Below are 20,612 nucleotides of genomic sequence, written 5' to 3' on the forward strand. Positions count from 1 at the left end.
TGTTTTGATACCGTCTTTTTAATTGGACAATCTAAATCCTTAGAGCTAATCAAAACTGATTTTGCAGAATGGTCTTTAATTAGCGATTTGTTTACAAATGGCTGACGTTTGACAGAATATTGAGAACATGGATTAGAAAGGTTGATATAATACACAAATGTCAGCTCTTTTAAATTGTGAAAACAGTCATATATCTTAATTCGTATTTAAATAGTTTCTGTATATTTTTTGTAAAGCTTTTGAGACGTTTCGGCCACAAAAACCTCTTCGCCCACACTGGCCACAGACTCAGTCATTTTGGCTAGAGCTGGCATAGGCGATTTGGCCACTTTAATAATCCGTTCGGCCACAGTCGTTTTGACGGTTTTGGCCACAGACGAGTCCACTCTATTTCTATATGTATATGTAGCACTCTATTAAAAGTGCGATTTTGGATAGGCCAGTTTCGACAGGACAAAAAGTCACAGGACAAAAAGTCACAGACAAAAAGCAAGGACGTATAACTAACATACGTCCTTGCAAAAAGTCACAATTCATTTTTTCTGAATATTTTCTTTGAATAAAAAATGCTTAAATATTTTTGTATTTCTCTTTAACTATTGTAAAAAATCAAACTTTGTAAACCAAATTGATCAAAAAAATATCAAAGTAAATCTAATAATAGTCCAAGATTACTCTGACGTCCAACGGCTGTTTTGCCAGACAAGCTGGGGCCGTGGGACGTCAGAGCTTGTCCCATATCAAAAAGTGGATATTTGCCCACCCAAAATAGATGCGCTGCTTCGTCGCTTCTGATGCCGACTGACGGCCTTGGAATTATATAAATCGGGCATCAATCTGTTCATTTTTCATTTATCTCTTCATTTATGTAAGTTTCACCTACCTGCCAACCTTTATTTTTCCATATTTTAACAGTTTTCACAGTGACCTATCGATTTCGGCATTTTACCTTTCACACAATATTATCCATTTATTTGTTTTTATCAGTTGAATGGAGTGAAGTCATAAGTCTTAGGTGTGTGGATACACCGGACTGCGCCATATTAAAAAGTAGATATTTCAAGATATTTCTCTTATATACAAATACAAATATTTTATTGGCACACACTCAATTACAATAATTGGCAATGGCCCATACAAATAATAGTATACAAATAGTAATGATGGAGCAATTAAACAATATTACATGGAATATCAATAGGCATATTTCGGACAATGAAATGTGCAGTTATAATAATATCAATATATATAGGTTAAATTATAAGAATAGACTACTGACATAAGTATATTGTATGTTATAGCTTCAAATTGTTCATATTACTCATTTATAAGCACATTTTTCCTTAATTCAAATGATTGATTAATAAAAGATGATATTAATCTAAGTGTTTTTCTACACTTGCTATTAAGTAGTTTTTTGATATATTCATCCTCAGTTTTGGATTGTTTGTCATAATTTTTAAAATTGGACAATTTTGATATAAGATTATTTCTTTGTGATTCATATTTTGTGCAGGGCAAGATAAAATGTTTTGCGTCTTCTATATTTTTTTTATGACATAATTTGCACAACTTTTTTTCTCTGTTAACTTTCATGTATCTACCTCTTTAAATTTCAAGATTGTGTGCACTTAGCCTTAGTTTTGCCAAAGGTGCCCTATCTTTCAACATATTCAATTGGTCAACATAGTGTGCACGTTTATTTGAAAAACAAAAATGTTGAAAAAATGATAATTTTGATGATTCTATAATATATGAATTCTGTTCTTGTAAAATTTGGTTATGAATATTGTTTTATTTGAGCAAGCATATAGGTGTAATAGGTACATTAAAAGATGTTAAATACGAGAAACCCAGATTATGGATACATTTCTTCATATTACTTGTCCATAGGTTGTTTTCTCTTGTTTGAATGAATATGTCATGAGCTAAGATCTTGTTAGATGAGATTAAATGATCTAAAAATTTCATGGAAGACAACAAAATTTTAACTTTTAAGGGGACAGACTTGGGGTCAATTACATTGGAATGTAATTAATTAAATTACACATTACATTGTAAAAATGATCAATTACATCAATTACACATTACACTGTTTTTGAAATGTAATTAATTAAATTAAAATTACTTTACTAAAGTAATTAATTAAATTACACATTACATTTCATCATGATATTTTTTAGCAATATTATACATGACCTTTTGGTGACCTTCTGCTGTTGTCTGTTCTAAAGTCGGTTTGTTGTTTCTTTGACACATTCCCCATTTCCATTCTCAATATCATATATAATGCATGTGTAAAATATTCATGAAAGTATAGTTTAAGCGTTGCTTTTGATAATCATTAGTTGTTTAAATGTTTTGTCATTTAGTCTTAATCTCTCTGGTCTGACAAGAATTCTAAATAGTCTTTAGACAGGGGCTAATGTGGCAGATATTGCTTGATCAGAACATGGAAGTTCATCATATTGAGAGGAGAGGGAATTGGTTCCTATTAACTTGCCAATACATCAAGTGGTATTTTGACATCTCAGAAAAGAAATCATTTAAATTAAACATAATATAAATAAAGATATATTATAAATAAATGAAAAATATATATTTTTTCTTTTGAAATATCAAAAAGTGTGCTTGTCACAATATTGAAATTTTTTTTTAGTACAAACAATGTATATATATATAATGTCTAAATATTAGCAATATTTTGCTAATTAGATAAAATACATGTAACAGTGACATTGCCCTTGGACATTTTAATCTGACTAATTGCTGTTTGTTTTTACAGCTGTTAATTTTTATATCTAGAATCCTTTTTGTGTACAATAATTTGACAAAATGATTTTGTGCAGTGATTTTGAATTCTAAATGAACTGTCTAAGAAATATTTTTAACAGTGACACATTTTTTTGTTTTTGTTTAACAAGCTGATTAGTTACTTATAAATCTATTTGGTTAAAAGATCTTTCTTAAAAACTGAACAACACTAGTATATGATCCTCACATTTTTTTTAAATTAAAATTAAAAAATCAATTATTAAAAAATTCTTTAGGTCAAATTAATAATATAAAAACTTCAGTATAAATTACAGTCTTCAAATATTAAAAAAGTATGTGATATCAATATTTGAAAAAAGAGTATAATTTTACAATTTATATTATTACATCCAAATCCTTATCTTTAACGCCATAAAAAGTACATGTATTTGAAATGTAATTCAAAAGTAATTGAGCATTACATGCTTTTTTCAATGTAATTAATTAAATTACCATTACATGTAATTAAAAAAATGCTTAATTACACATTACATTCAATTACATGGAAAATTGTAATGCATTACACTTAATTACTCCATCCCTGTAAGGGGAGTCTACCAAGCTTACTGCGACATGCATAGTTGTAAGTTTTACAGTGAACCCCAAGAATTTCTTCATAAATTTTATATGAAACTTTTCATATGGTTCATTCTCAGTATTTTTATACGCCCGTCAAAATTTTGACGGGACGTATTATGGTATACAAATGTCCGGTGTCCGTCCGTCCGTCTGTCCGTCTGTCCGTCCGTCCGTCTGTCCGTCTGTCCGTCCGTCCGTCCGTCCGTCTGTCCGTCTGTCCGGCGTAAACATGTCGCACCGTAACTTGAGAACGACTTATCCAAATTTCATGAAACTTAATAAAGTTGTTTCTTATGATGGTCAAACGATCTGTATACTTTTTGGTGAAAATAAGATTTAAACTTTTTGAGTTACGGCACTTTGTAACTAAAACAGGGGTGTGTTTTTTTTCACATGTCGCACCGTATCTCAAAAACGTTTCTTGATTATTGCTTAAAACTTTACACACTTCTTAGTTATATTAATCTTAATATCTGTATACTTTTTGGTGATGATTCAAAATTTCGTTTTTGAGTATTTTATAAAAAAGGGGGAGGGTTTTTTTACATGTCGCGCCGTATCTCAAAAACGATTTTTGATTATTGCTTAAAACTTTACACACTTCTTTGTTATATTAATCTAAAGATCTGTATACTTTTTGGTGATGATTCAAAATTTCATTTTTGAGTTATTGAGTATTTTGTAAAAAAGGGGGAGTGTTTTTTTACATGTCGTGCTGTATCTCAAAAACGATTTATGATTATTGCTTAAAACTTTACACACTTCTTTGTTGTATTAATCTAAAGATCTGTATACTTTTTGGTGATGACTCAAAATTTTATTTTTGAGTTATTGAGTATTTTGTAAATAAGGGGAGGTTTTTTTTTACATGTCGCGCCGTATCTCAAAAAAATTTATGATTATTGCTTGAAACTGTACACACTTCTTTGTTATACTAATTTAAAGATCTGTATACTTTTTGGTTTCATTCAAAATTTTATTTTAGTGATATTTGTAAAAAAATGACAGGGTGAGGAGGGGGGGGTTCACATGTCCCGCCGTGTCTCAAAAACAATAAATGGTAATTGCATAAAATTTTCACACAAGACATCGGGCGTATCATGCGCTCATGGCGCAGCTGTTTATTTTGAATTGATTCAATACCCCAAACTTCACTTCCATATAATAAGATTGGAAGTACCATTGTATCAAAAAGTTTTTCTAAAAGTCTACATGAATTGTTATGACTAAGAGATTTCTTTATTTTGAATAGAGCTTTTCTAGCCTTTTCCATCAATAAATTGGAGGCAAGGTTAAATTTACCATTGCATTTTAAAGTTATCCCAAGGTAACAATATTTATCAACTGTCTCAATATAATATTTGTTGCTAGTAAAAAAGTTTTGAAATGATTTGCTGTTAGAATTAAATATTAGGACTTTTGATTTTGTAGAATTTACTTCCAGCTTCCAATCTGAACAGAACTGAGCGAGAGTGTCAAGATTACATTGTATTCCTTCTGGACTACTTGACAATAGTACCAAGTCATCGGCATATAACAAACAATGAATCTTATTATCACCAATTAGCACAGGGTCTGTGCTATTGTTTTTAAAATTTTCAACAATATTATTAAAAAAAATATTAAATAGCAAAGGGGTTAGAATATCGCCTTGTTTGACACCTCTTTCAGATATGAAAGATGTACTTAAACCATCATTAAAATTTATTCTATTCTTTATTTTGGTATACATTGAAAAAACTATGTTAAAAATTTTCTTTGGAATACCATGTGTTAATAGTATATGAAATTATCCAATTCGCCATACCGTATCAAAGGCTTTTTTTAAATCAATAAATGCAGCATAAACTTTCCTATGTTTAGTCTTGTATTGTTCAATAATATTCAAACATTTGTCAACATATTATTTGTGACTTTTTGTCCTACCAAATTTGTGACTTTATGTCCTGTGACTTTTTTTCCTTTGACTTTCTGTCTGTTTACCTTTCATGATACGGTTTTCAGACGAATCTGTCTGACATGTGACTTCTGTCGCCATGTGACACAAATGCCTGCATAGAAATTTCCAACACATTTTGAGCAAACGGGTGATTTTTTTAAAATTTTATGCTGCACAAAATATTTGTGAAATTATAATCTAAAAGTATGGTCACCCTCCCTCATTTATATGGCTATTACAATTATTTACTTACGGAACATTAATTATTTCTATACTACAGTACCCTACAGAATGACAATTATGAAAGTGCTGTAAACTTTTAACAAAGCAGGGATACAGGCATGCCTTCTATCTAGTAAATGTTGTCATAAAGGCATGCAAAAATGGCAATCTTTTCCGGTGAAAGACATGATTCCAGAAATGACCTTTTCTTTAACATAATGGTCAAACTAAAGTGCGACGGTCTACGCTAAAGTTTGATGGTCTGTGCACAGTGCTATATACCTTATCGCTATTTGTCCGCCATTACTGGATATCACACAGGTTCCCGTAAAATTTTGATGTCATAAAACAAAATATCTGATGCCACAATTGAAAAGTGATTGTTGTATGCGTCAAAAGTTCAAGCGGCCGAGTCAGCCTGGATAAGCGATAAACCACGCTAAAGTCAGAGAAAGTATGGGCGTTTGAAATGTTAAATATTATTATGACATAAATTTTTTTTACAAACAAAAATGAAAATGCTGGTAAAAGAGAATGCTTGTGCAGAGGATTGTTACTAGACAAGAAAAAAGAAACAAATGATCCCAATCTGAAACATATTTGGTCTTAGTTAGAATAGTTGTATGTGGTGGAGTCAGTTACCCAAAAATCATCCACAGTATCCAAACCTTTGATCCCATTGTGTTGATGGGGGCAAACATGTTTCTCTGTTTATAAATGTTTAGGGGGCAAACATGTTTCTCTGTTTATAAATGTTTAGAGGGCTCGTTTGCCAAGTGGTCTAATTAGTAACTACTGTAATCACTTCCTCCACCAATAAAAACTGACCGCCACGAAATAGCCTAAATGCTGTGCTAGCTTAAAAGTGGTGTTAAAACACTAAAACACAAAAAAACTAAAAAAAACACTAGATATCACACCAAACTCCAAAACATATAAATGAACTAAAATTAAAAAACATGCAAGACTAGCAAAAGCCAGAGGCTCATGACTTGGGACCAGTGCAAAAATATGGCAAGGTTCAACATGTTTTGTGAGATCTCAACCTTCCCTATACCTCTAGCCAATGTAGAATAAAGAAACGCTTAGCAATATACACAGTAAAACTCAGTTCGAAAGATTATGTTTTCATCATATAAAAATAAGGTACAATCTCTCCCGTTTGTGGGTAAGTATCATACCATCATAAAATATATGAGAAGAACATAACCCGTATCATGACAACAACTGGTTTTAGAAATGTGTTTGTTTCCGAGGCTAATACCGTATCAGTGAAACAATATCAATTACAAAAATATGCAATCCTTAATGACTTGACATCAGTATCGTAACTATATCCTTTCTGAATCATTTCGTTTAAAATTACTCTAATAAATAATAATTTTCAGATAACAACTGTTAAAATTGATAAACATGGGTGAATTACTGACGAATAGGAGTGATGTTTTAAAGCAAGTGTTTAGTCAATATGACCATCATGCAAAAGATGAGTTAACACCTATCCAAGTACAGATGTTATATGGTGATCTAAGAATGGGAAGTGTCAGTTTACCACAGGTAATTTTAAAAATTGAAACTTTACTATTTAAATGTACCTATAAATGCGCTGTCAAGGAAGACCTCCCAACACATTTAAAATTTCTCAACATTTGTTATTCTCTATCAAAATATAGGAAAACATCAACTTGAGAGCCAGTACAAATTTATCAAACAAATATAAACACTGTCCATTTATGATATCATAAAACAGCAATGTGATAATTATTATATCATGAGCTAAAAAAATATAACTCTTTAATGAGAGAAACATATTTGTTAGTACTATATTGTTTTAATAATTGCTCATAGTTACTAGAGGAAAGTTCTTAGCAATTAATTTACCTAAACAGCTTAAATTAATGTACTTGCATGAAGTACAGGTCTGTTTCCCCATGGATTTAAAAAAATATTCCTAAAAAAAGTAGGGACAATTGTGAAGGGGTTAGTATGTCCAAGGGAAAAATACAACAACATTAAACTTTGTATTTGTGTACCTTTACTACTAACTAAGCACCCGGGTGTAGAACAGAATCTTAATGTAAATGATTAGTATGTTGAAGAAATGTATATAGATATAAGATGATGTGGTATGAAAGCCAATGAGACAACTCTCCATTCAAATTTGTAAAAGTAAACCATTATAGGTGAGTACGGTCTTCAACACAGAGCCTTGACTCACACCAAACAGCAAGCTATAAAGAGCATGTTAACTCATTCCTCATTTTATAAACTGTCCACAGGTTGTTGCAGCAATGAAGTATGTGTGTGTCACTGGGAGCTGTGTCATGTCAGAGCTTTACAACTTGTTGCAAGAGCTGGATCGACGTTACTTTCTACTCAATGACTTTAGATGGGAGTTCTCCATGTTAGACAGGAATCAAACAGATTGTATATCAGAGGATAAGGCCAGGTACATGTATGCTGTAATAGGGATTGAATGATTAGACATTGCTAATCATTTCTCCTTGGCATAACAATAAATAATGGATTCTGATTTCATAGGGTTATTCCAATCAATTAGACCATGAAGTTAAGTCTATTTAGTATTGAAATTTTATCAAAGTTTACTGCTTAATGTCCAGTGGGAACTATTACATATTTAAGATGATAACATGTTTTATATAGAGTGTAACTAATTTTTGTCATATTCATTACTCCTTAAAATTTACCTTCAACATTCAGTATTCAAGGTTCTGAATATCCCCCATTATTGTGATATTCAGATACCAACTAAAAAGTAAAACTAATATAGATAAATACTGCTATAATTAGTTATATCTGGCATCATTGCTATACAGAAAACACCTTCTTCAGTTTAAGAATTTCCTTAAATACCATGAAAACAACCATATTCATGTGTTGTGATTGGTTGGATGAAATTCTAACAATTTTCAAATCTTTATTGTGGTGAAATCAATTCTCCAAACCAGTGTTTACATAAATTTCTTTGTTGTAGATGGATGGTGCAAGCAGTACATGGTAAATATTTTTCTAAAAGGAAGTGGGAATATTTTGTTACCCATCGCCCTGCCCCAGGGAGTGGTGTATCATTTGCAGAGATAGAAGTTATGTTATGTGATATACCAAATCGTATGGAGACACTGGATGAACAGAATGAAGCTGAAAAGGAAAGAGATGGTAAGCAAAGGAAATTTTTGTTATGATTTCAGATTACTATATTTATGCTGTTTACAAAATCCCGAATTGAATTCTAAAAGTAAGAAGCTACCAACAGGACAAAACAAAAAAAAATACAAGTAAAAAAATAACAGAAAATACAATTATCAAAAAGATACAAAGATACAAAAAACAATCTACCAAATATACCACACAGAACATACCTCTTCTCCCCAAAAAAATGTGAATGCTCTGAAAATGTAAGCAGTGCTTAATCATCTAATGATGCATGAATTCAGCAAAGTAAAAATGCACTATTTATATCCTTAAATTATATCTATAAATAAGTTACAATACCATTGTATACAATTTTAGTACCATCCAGATTAAAGTTAAGTACAAATGCAATTGGTCGGTATTTGATTGTTTTTTTAAGCTAAATTGAGGAGACAAAGATTGGCAGATGAAGAAATTGAAAGAGAGAAAGAGAGACTAAGGAAAGAAAGAGAAGAACAAAGAAGAAGAAAAGATGAGGTTTGATACACCATTATTAGTACTGTGAAAGTATTTTTCTTCATGGGGTACCAATTTTCGTGGAATTCGTGGATGACTTTATCCACGAAATTAAGTGTCCAACGAAATAAAACAACTATTGTCCAAATCAAGACATGGAAAGATCCCTATCAGTAGGTTTGACTACTGATATGATTTAGTCTAAGAGAACATATTGAATAGCGCAAAATCTGAGCATAATTTAATAGCAGTCACAGAACTACAACCGCATGCAGGATTATACCTATTCAATCTTTAAAAACCTAAAACGTTCAACTTTTGTTTTTAATCGATGAAAGTCAGATTTCCGTTATTGATTTGCTAGTATGATAAAGTGTTCATGTTATATCCTCATAGTTCTCGTACATATAAAAAATAAAAATGTCATGCCGGTCTTGATTTTGATAAGAATTATTTGACAATTCATGATACGTGTATAGCATTCGTATATGTTATTGTTTTCTTTAGGTGACATGTTTATGGCCTAATTAACACCTTTCATGGTCTTTAATCTGTTGATCACTTTATCATTGGTTAATTAGTGTTATCACTACAATTGAAATTACACGGGTCAATGTTTACTTTGCAATTTCCTTCAATCCAGACTATTTGTAACCTTCGTTTCTAAAGGCTTCAATTTTTCCTTTATTACATTACCTGCCAACTTTCACGATTTAGGCGTGTATTACACGGTTTTGACCCTTTGTCACGATTGCACGATCGTGATCGTGAAAAACCCTCTAAAACACGATTTATAAGTAAACTTATTTGTTTTAAGAAAACTAAAATCCACGAATTTAAAAACCCACGAACATGTAAATATTGCTCAAACCACGAAAATTGATACCCACGAATTAAAGTACTTTCACAGTAATATTATTGTCAATAACAAATGTTATGTAAAGGTAACTGGCACTTTCTGTGTCAAAAGCATAATCAAAATAATTGTTTATAATCAACTAAATTCAGTTCATTGAGTTGGTACTTGTTACATTTATTCTGGCTTCTTTAGTTAGCGTCCTCTTGAAGAGGTCATATATGACTCAGATTTTTATACGACCGCAAAATTTGAAAAATTTTTCGTCGTATATTGCTATCACGTTGGCGTCGGCGTAGTCGTCCGTCGTCCGAATACTTTTAGTTTTCGCACTCTAACTTTAGTAAAACTGAATAGAAATCTATGAAATTTTAACACAAGGTTTATGACCACAAAAGGAAGGTTGGGATTGATTTTGGGAGTTTTGGTCCCAACATTTTAGGAATTAGGGGCCAAAAAGGGCCCAAATAAGCATTTTCTTGGTTTTCGCACTATAACTTTAGTTTACGTCAATAGAAATCTATGAAATTTTGACACAAAGTTTATGACCACAAAAGAAAGGTTGGGATTGATTTTGGGAGTTTTGGTTCCAACAGTTTAGGAATTAGGGGCCAAAAAAGAGCCCAAATAAGCATTATTCTTGGTTTTCGCACAATAACTTTAGTTTAAGTAAATAGAAATCAATGAAATTTAAACACAAGGTTTATGACCATAAAAGGAAGGTTGGTATTGATTTTGGGAGTTTTGGTCCCAACAGTTTAGGAATAAAGGGTCCAAAGGGTCCAAAATTAAACTTTGTTTGATTTCATCAAAAATTGAATAATTGGGGTTCTTTGATATGCCGAATCTAACTGTGTATGTAGATTCTTAATTTTTGGTCCTGTTTTCAAATTGGTCTACATTAAGGTCCAAAGGGTCCAAAATTAAACTTAGTTTGATTTTAACAAAAATTGAATCCTTGGGGTTCTTTGATATGCTGAATCTAAAAATGTACTTAGATTTTTGATTATTGGCCCAGTTTTCAAGTTGGTCCAAATTGGGGTCCAAAATTAAACTTTGTTTGATTTCATCAAAAATTGAATAATTGGGGTTCTTTGATATGCCAAATCTAACTGTGTATGTAGATTCTTAATTGTTGGTCCAGTTTTAAAATTGGTCTACATTAAAGTCCAAAGGGTCCAAAATTAAACTAAGTTTGATTTTAACAAAAATTGAATTCTTGGGCCTCTTTGATATGCTGAATCTAAACATGTACTTAGATTTTTGATTATGGGCCCAGTTTTCAAGTTGGTCCAAATCAGGATCAAAAATTATTATATTAAGTATTGTGCAATAGCAAGAAATTTTCAATTGCACAGTATTCAGCAATAGCAAGAAATCTTCAATTGCACAGTATTGTGCAATAGCAAGAAATCTTCAATTGCACAGTATTGTGCAATAGCAAACATTTTCAATTGCACAGTATTGCACAATAGCAAGAAATATCTAATTGCACAATATTGTGCAATAGCAAGAAATTCCAATTGGATTTCAATTGGAGTTATCTTTCTTTGTCCAGAAAAGTAGTTGAATCAACTTAAATCATTGTTTTATACAATATACAATGTATATTCACTTTTACTACCAACTGATAGATTAAAACAATCTTTACCATTCAGTAATAACAAGCACTTTTTTTACATTTTAATATTTTATGATGTATTTAAATGAGTAGTTATTGTTGCAAACTTCATTAGAAATTTGAATTGTGATCAGTTTTGAAATAAGGGAAAGGGGGATGTGAAAAAAAAATTGGGGGGTCAATTTTTTTCATTTCAGATTTCATAAATAAAAAGAAAATTTCTTCAAACATTTTTTTGAGAGGATTAATATTCAACAGCATAGTGAATTGCTCAAAGGCAAAATTTTTTGTTTAAGTTCATTAGACCACATTCATTCTGTGTCAGAAACCTATGCTGTGTCAACTATTTAATCACAATCCAAATTTAGAGCTGAATCCAGCTTGAATGTTGTGTCCATACTTGCCCCAAACGTTCAGGGTTCAACCTCTGCGGTCGTATAATGCTGCGCCCTGCGAAGCAACTGGTCAAATGATGAAATTATGTGTTACCTTATATTTTGTGATTAAGATTGCCTTTAATAAGGAACATAGGTGTATAGAATGGTGCACATATTTTTTAGCACATGTGTATTTAGAATATGTTATGTCATTGTTTGATGATACATACTGTGTTTAATAGATAATTTTCACTTTCCTTACAGGAAAACAAAAGATTAGAAGGAGAACGTATCAGGAAACTAAATGATGATGAAGGTAAGAACATAGAAGTTAAATATTGTGTATGTTTACATAGTTTTTTATACAATGTATTTTAACATTTGACTAACAAAGGGAAGTCATTAGAATTACTTTTTACAAGAGTTTCTCAATATAGCATTGAAATATCAACAAAATTGTAATACAGATAATTATTTTAAATCTGAAAGTTTTGGACAAATGTAGAAAAATCAAGGGCACTGTCTGCAGAAGCTGATTTAGATGAAGAGCTTGAGGCTGACGATGAAGTTGCTAAAATATTTGTCAATGCTGATGAAACTGATTTCAATCCTGAAGATAACAATGCTTCTGATGATGATGAGGTTTCTGAAAGAGGTTTGGATTGAGATTGTGACATAAAGGCTTATAGGGGAATGCATTAAAAGCTGGTGACACAAAGATATAGGAATTAAATCACCAAGCATGACTGTGTGTGATTGTGACAATGGCTATTCACTCTTATATAGTGATAAGGTTATCACAGAACACCATTACTGAAATTCTTGTGAAGCCAAGGACTGATGGAATGAATAAACTCACTTTATATTTATATTTGATTTTCACAGATTTTATATAAGCTTTGTGGTTCTGCTATCATAGCTTGCAATTATAAGCACTAAGTTGAGAAACAAGTTTAAAAAGTACATAATATGTCTCATATGCAAAGTAAAGATTGCGAGCATTTTTACTAACTCAGCCTGATTTATTAGTCATTACTAAAATCTTGGCATAGTATGGTTTAGTAAATAATAAAAAAAAATAAAAAATTCTAATTTCCAACTAACTAACAATTTTTCCATTGAAAAACACCATTTACCACTACCCCCCTTTTAGCTCAAAGGTTTTTTTTTCAAAAATGAAAATTCAGATATAATATTTTTGGGCCTTATTCAACATAATCCAACATAATTTTGATGAAGTATTTTTTTGAAGTATTAGCAGTTTAGCTTTTATAGAGAATTAAAATATGTGGCATGATTGTAAATAAGACAACTTTCTGCTGAAGCCCAATGGACAACAAGCAAACCCTTACAGGTTTTGTCCTTAGATAATGAGCAAAACCAATTCCTTATTTTATATTATTTATTGGTGTTTAACACCACTTTCAAACCCATGCCTGTATCATGGCAAACAGATGTTATCAGTGGAGGAAGCAGGAGAGAACAACATATCACCACTGATGCCCCCTTAGTTTATAGGAAAACACAAAGTTTAGTGCTATGCTTCCATGCCAGATACAAACATTTTCGAATGAAGGAAAGATATTCTTCACTTGTTAAAGGTTTTATCATGAAGTGCATATCTTTGGGCCTTTTTTTTAGGTGTTTGATATTGATAAATACATTAATTTATATGTGTGTTACCTATTGAATATATTAAAACTTGCATGTTTTGTTTTAAGATTACAATAGACAGATAGAAAAAGGTGTGGAGCATATAATTAGAGTATATCTTAGCTAGATGTTTGCTTGTCTATCTATAAAACTGATTTATTATTCTTACAACTGTCATATAAGGTCTTCAAACTCTACAGTTCTTCAACTTATTTCTAAATGAATTCTTAGGGAATTTGTTAATACAATTGTCTCATATCTTTTTTTGAAGCTGTATATGTTTTTTTTTTAACAATTTCTATTACATGTAACTTATTTATTTTGCTTGCAATATTAATTTCTTGGTTATATAAAACCTGGTCGAATTTCATACTTTTCAAGCTTACAACATTATTTAAAAAAAACATTAGACAGAAAAATATGTCAAGTTAAATTTATTTTTGCAGATTTTTTATCATAAATATTTGTTTAAAGATATGATATAGTAGCATTACAGGTTTTTGATTTAATTTTTTTAGGAATGATCATGTATGGATAGGTTTCACTGTTTTAGCCTAAATACTAAATTATGATGTAAAGTAAAAAAAAACATGAAAATTTCAATCGACCAGTATTTGCCAGTGTTGACCAATTGAGAAGTATTTTGCACTAGTAAATACCAATGGTAAAATACCTGGGGTGATTTTATTACCCACCCTTGATTTTAGGTATGATCAGGTATGGGTAGGTTTCACTGTTTTAGGTATTATCAAGTGTGGTTTTTGCTGATAAATTATCAATCAAACATTTTTACAGTATTAGCCTTCTTTCAGTTTTCTAATTTCATATTTACCTATTCTTTATTCCTAAATTCCCAACATATTTATGGTTCTTATTTATACAGAAGTAATGTACTACTTATTATTCCATAGAGAAGCATGACATACAGTTAGAAGAAGGAATAGTTATACAAAATGATATAGGTTCAGTACCAATGCAGTGATTTCACATGCATGTCTGTGCAAATTGTCATGGGTGTACAGATTTTTTAATGTACTGATCATTGTGATTGTTGGCACTTGAATTTCATGTAAATTAATCCTTAAAAAAAAAACTAATGTATATTAGTTAGCAAAGGCAGTGATTTCACATGAATGTCTGCAAATTGTCATGGGTGTACAGATGTTTTTGATTTACTGATTAATCATTATTGTGGTTGTTGGCACTAAATTTCATGTAAGTTAAAAGGCTTTAAAAATAATGTTTTAATATATCAGTCAGCAAAAAAGGTATAACATTAAATCTTTGATTTCTCTGATAAAAAATTGTTTTGTTTGTTGTGCTATTACTCAAAACTACTTTTATTAACCTGGACAACTATTTGTAATGTGTTTATTTCAATTTTACATTTATATGTGGCTATTTCTTGGAATAGTTTTTAACTAATATTTTTAATTTTTATTCATGTTCTTACTACTCTCAGTTATAGTAAAAAAATATAAAAATTCCAAAATTGCAGCATTCAGCAAAAATAACTGGGAAAATCTTACAAGTTTTCTAAGAGACTAAACAATTTGTGTCTTTATTATTTGACATAATGCATGTCTTTAACATTGCTAATAGATATACACAAAATGTTCACAGTATATATCAACATATAAAGTGTTTACTGAAAATGTAAAATGTGTGGAAACTTCCACAAAAAGGCAAATTTTCAGCATTGATGCAAATACTCTTTATTACAAAATCATGGATCTTATGGAGGTAGGTTCAGACATGTTTCAATGATTCCTTATAGATTCAAAATTAAATTGGTGGAACTATATACCTGTAATAAATAAAGATACATCTACAAAATAAACACAAAAGATAAGCTTTTTTTCTGTGTCATTAATAAACATAGGTGAAAAAAAACCTGTCAGCGTAGGTGCATGTTGTGTAATTTGGGTACCCTCATTTGCAATTAAAATTTGTTTGAAAAGAGATATAAGTTAAACACCAAAGAGCAGGCAACATGACAATACAGTTAAATAGAAAATATATATTTAAACTTTCCACAAGGTATTTGTTGATGAACAGGTGTTCTCAATATGGCCATACTTTTAGGTTAAGCTACAGGTAAATTCCAATCAATACAAGTCTACCTTCCATAATTTCAGTTCCACTTACTGTCCTGTGTGCATGCTATTTTCTTATTTTCGCAATACTAAACAATCATTTGAAAAGACAACCACGATTTTATTAAATAACTATTTTAACATTAGTTTAAACATTTTAGATAAATTGAGATCGATAACAAATGCAAACAAATATGGTAAAATAACTTTGTTATATATAAGTTTCATCTTCAGTTATTATTCTTTGAACACTATTTACTTGGTATATGAAAATATTGTTTATATTTATAATTTCATCAGTGATTTCTTGACTTTTTTTTAGAAAGGTTGTAATTTAACTGAATGGTCATTTTAAACTTTTTTTTATAGAAAGAAGAAAAGAAGAGGAAAGACTCCGGGAAGAGGAGGTAAATGTTTTAATAAACATAGGAACTAATGCATGCCATTTCTTATATGCACTTTAATTGGGTCAAAGCAGAACATTTTGGACCCATTTTAAGTCCTTCTCTATGATTTTTCTTGTTTTTCTTGTTTTACATTTGTCCTTTGAGTTTCTGTGCTTTTTATACCTGAGTATGCAGTATGTGTTTCTATACAACTGCAAAAATTTTTGCGGTCGTATATTGGTATGTCATCATCAGCTTCGTCCTAAGACGGAGAGTTTCCGGATAATAACTTTAGTATAAGTAAATAGAAATCAATAAAATTTTAACGCAATGTTTATAAACACAAAAGGAAGCTTGGGATTGATTTTGGGGGTTATGGTCCCTAAAGTTTAGGAATTAGGGGCCCAAAGGGGCCCAAAACAAGCATTTATCTAGTGTCAGGACAAAAAGTAGTGTATAAGTATTTCATTAGGAATTTGAATTGAGATCATTTTTGGAATAAGGGAAAGGGGGAGGTGAAATATAATTTGGGGGGGGGGGACTTTTCTCATTTCAGATTTCAGAAATTTTTTTGAGAGGATTAATATTCAACAGCAAAGTGAATTGCTCAAAAGCAAAAAAAAAATTTCATTAGACCACATTCATTATGTGTCAGAAATCTATGTTGTGTCAACTACTTAATCACAATCCAAATTCAGAGATGTATCAAGCTTAAATGTTGTGTCCATACTTGCCCCAACTGTTCAAGGTTCGGCCTCTGCGGTTATATAAAGCTGTGCCCTACGGAGCATCTGGTTCTGATTGTTAAAGGCTGTACAGTTACTATATTTGTTAGTTTCTATTCCATCTAGTGGTGTTGAACTGTCTCATACCACATCTTATTTTTGTATGAACAAATTTTGATAGAATATAGAATTACCATTGTTCTCTATCTCTATGTACATCAAGCTGGCTTGCTTTAAATTTGTGTTTGTAATAGATAATTTCTTAAGAATATGTGTTGGTACAACAAGGATATCTTATTATTCCTGTGTCTTATACAATACTCAATTTAAATCACAATGAGTTATTTGTTAGGTTACTTATTTTGCAATTTATAAATATGTCTTTCTGTCTAGAAGCTCAGGTAATGGTGAAGTAATTAAAATCATAGTTGAATAAAATCAGCATGAATTTAAAACTAAAACTAAAAGAAAGTAATTATATTCAATAGAATGCCAACAGTCACATGTAAGCAAGCTCAAAGTACATAATTAGTTCATTTGAAAATAATTTTTGGGCACTTTTATATGTCATCCATAATACTTTTAATTACTTTCAAATTTCATTTTTCATTGTCAGTATTGTGCTCGAAAGTGCTTTATTGTGCTATTATTCATAAACCAGAGATATTTCATTGCTACACTCCTTCTATTGAAGATGTGACTTACAATTTATGTTAAATGGGCTGTGGTTAAGATTTGTAAATAGGGACCTATCTTTTCAAACTTTTTAGAATGCTGCATTTAATATTGCATATTTTATACAACCAACACATAAGTTTTTTTTATAATTTCCAGGAACTAAGACGATTGAAAGAGTTGGAAGAAAAGCAAAGGTTAGAGAGGGAGAGAAGACAGAAGGAAGAAGAAGAATTATATAAAGATGTGGAAAAACTTGCAAGAGTAAGTCAACAGTTTCATACAATTTACTTCTTGTATTGCATACTCTGCTACCTTCATTACTTTTTGTTGACAATTTTTATAATGATACCAAAATTTAATAATTCTTTATTTAGTGAGGGTGATCACACTTAGTTACAACATTCTAATCTTTTCATGAGGTCCTTGCATGCAATACAATCAAACACAGTTATATATCTGTTGAATTATAACTTGTGTACTATATATGTAAAAATATACATATTTCATTTGCCCCGGCATTGTATTTTTCAAACACAAAGATTTTTTCTAACTTTACTTGGATATAATTAACAGATTATTATGAAGTTTAACAGCAATGTTTTTTAAGAAATAAGTAAGGTCTGACATTGATCCTGGCAATTGTGGTGCAACTTTAATTTCAATAGCTTTGAAGTTCAAGAGATCAGATTTCGATGCAATTTGAGCATTCTTTAAAAAAGGCCATAAATCTGTTTCTAAATTTGACACAAATTTTCAGTTTTTGGGTTATAAGGGGTAAATTGAGGTGATCCTTAACAAAAAGTTTTAAATTTATATATTTTTTTTAACATTTTATTGGTTTTCTCTTACAACTTCTGTGAAAAATGTTGATGGCACTGAAGTTACTGACTTTTATGGTTTTACTAGTGATTATAAAATGTCTTAACCCTTGTGTAAGAATTATCGTTTTTTTTTTATAAACAATTATGATACATTCAAGAAAAACCAGCTCAGGAATCAAATTAAAGCATTTTTTTAAAAGAGTCAATTGAATAGATGTAATTTTCAATTATTTATTGAATACTTTAGAACGCAGTACTATTTGATTATTTATTGAATACTTTAGGATGCAGTACTATTTGATTATTTATTGAATACTTTAGGATGCAGTACTATTTGATTATTTATTGAATACTTTAGGATGCAGTACTATTTGATTATTTATTGAATACTGTAGGATGCAGTACTATTTGATTATTTATTGAATACTTTAGGATGCAGTACTATTTGATTATTTATTCAATACTTTAGGATGCAGTACTATTTGATTATTTATTGAATACTTTAGGATGCAGTACTATTTGATTATTTATTGAATACTGTAGGATGCAGTACTATTTGATTATTTATTGAATACTTTAGGATGCAGTACTATTTGATTATTTATTGAATACTTTAGGATGCAGTACTATTTGATTATTTATTGAATACTTTAGGATGCAGTACTATTTGATTATTTATTCAATTTTTTAGGATGCAAAGGAAGAGGAGAAGAATGCTAAGAATGAAGAGGATCAGAGACGTAAGAAATCATTAGGGTTTGAAATAAGGGGTTGCATGGAAGCCTGTTTCTCTATGAAATTATAGAGCACTATTTAGAACTGCCAGACAGTAGTCTAGTTTGGTTCTCCCTATCACAAAGTATCCCACATTTCCCAGATTTAACCTGGTTGTTAATGTGATCAGATCATCTCTGAAAATGCATTAATTGTCTAGTATCTTAAAAACCTCATGTGTATATTGAAGACACTTCACCCTATCCTTGGGAAAGATATTGAGAAATATATTAAATCAGTCTTTTTAAATGTAAGATATAGCTTCTTTGTGGTCAAGTGGTCCTGATGGAATTTGGCAATAGTTTACATAAATCAAATGTGTATTCAATGTGGGCAAATAAAACTATAGTCTTCAGTGGAGCAATGGTCTTTTGAAAAAGATAAAACACTTGATTTTTTTTTCAAATAATTTAACCGGTATATGATTTATTCATTAAAAGAACCAATATAACTGACAGAGAGATGCTTTTCTAGTTGATTAGTGGAAACATTTTTGAGAATTTGCAGGTTTTTTTTGTTGAAAATTTTGCTTGATAAAATTTGATAAAAATACTTGCACACTAAATTGATTTGTTGTCCATGGATTTTGCCTTAATCAAGGGCAAATGTATGGCAATCCCAAAGTAAGGTGAGGAAGGGATGTATCTCAGTTGTAATATTTATGTAGTGAGTCAAAACAATTTTATGATTGGTTTTCTGCTGAAGTTTAAGCAAATCTAACACTGGAAATGAAAGGAAGATGGAAAAATTTCAAATTGATAGTAAAATGTTTATTCTAAAGAAATTATTTGTTAATAAAAACTGCATGCATTTTTTTTTAAATATCATAAGCCATAAATGCACGTTGTAACTTATGTTTTATCCAGGTTTACGTCACAAGAGAATACGATATGACTTGAAAGTAGCTATGAAAACTAGAGACACATACAAACTTAAGTACACCATTAATGAGTTTAAGACTGAAAAAGTGGAAGATAAAGACATGGATCTTATAAAAGCTGAAAAACTACTGAAGGAGATAGGTTGTAGAGATGGTAGGTACTATACTAGGATTGCAGACATAATACTTACATAAGATTTTGGTCACTTGATGCCTCAGAAAGAAAGGCCAAAATTAAACATGAAAATGAAATATTAAGTGATCAATGTAAGATTTCCAATAATAAAGAGTACAACATTATAAGCAATGATAATTCTTTTTAGATTGATCAAAAATAAAAATTGCTAATATCCATGCATAATTTGAAATATTGAAGGAGGAGAAAAAAAGAGAACAATTGCACTAACTATATTATAATATATAATAAGGAAGGGCTGTTCCAGAAACTCATGGGGAATGGATAATTAATTGGGAAAAAGAATTTTGTAAGAAGTATGAATAAAATTAAAATTTATATTACAA

At 30.4% G+C, this 20,612-nt stretch overlaps 1 protein-coding gene across 3 annotated transcripts in view; it reads left to right on the plus strand.

Annotated features, from left to right (window-relative positions):
* The first annotated feature begins 53 nt into the window (after positions 1-53).
* Positions 54-20,612, plus strand: part of LOC143047539 (uncharacterized) — a 28,537-nt gene continuing 7,978 nt past the window's right edge. The window contains exons 1-11 of one of the 3 annotated variants that reach the window (XM_076220605.1): positions 54-140; positions 6,943-7,111; positions 7,834-8,003; positions 8,550-8,731; positions 9,147-9,244; positions 12,342-12,393; positions 12,583-12,732; positions 16,196-16,233; positions 17,772-17,876; positions 19,128-19,176; positions 20,077-20,244. In XM_076220605.1, the coding sequence (XP_076076720.1) occupies positions 6,968-7,111; positions 7,834-8,003; positions 8,550-8,731; positions 9,147-9,244; positions 12,342-12,393; positions 12,583-12,732; positions 16,196-16,233; positions 17,772-17,876; positions 19,128-19,176; positions 20,077-20,244 (1,156 nt within the window). In that variant the 5' untranslated portion in view covers positions 54-140; positions 6,943-6,967. Of the gene's footprint in view, positions 141-6,942; positions 7,112-7,833; positions 8,004-8,549; positions 8,732-9,146; positions 9,245-12,341; positions 12,394-12,582; positions 12,733-13,798; positions 13,823-16,195; positions 16,234-17,771; positions 17,877-19,127; positions 19,177-20,076; positions 20,245-20,612 lie in introns of all 3 variants that reach the window. The other 2 variants (XM_076220613.1, XM_076220620.1) reach the window with 2 other exon arrangements.

The sequence above is a fragment of the Mytilus galloprovincialis genome, chromosome 1 (genome assembly GCF_965363235.1).
Source record: "Mytilus galloprovincialis chromosome 1, xbMytGall1.hap1.1, whole genome shotgun sequence".
Classification (NCBI taxonomy): Eukaryota; Metazoa; Mollusca; class Bivalvia; order Mytilida; family Mytilidae; genus Mytilus; species Mytilus galloprovincialis.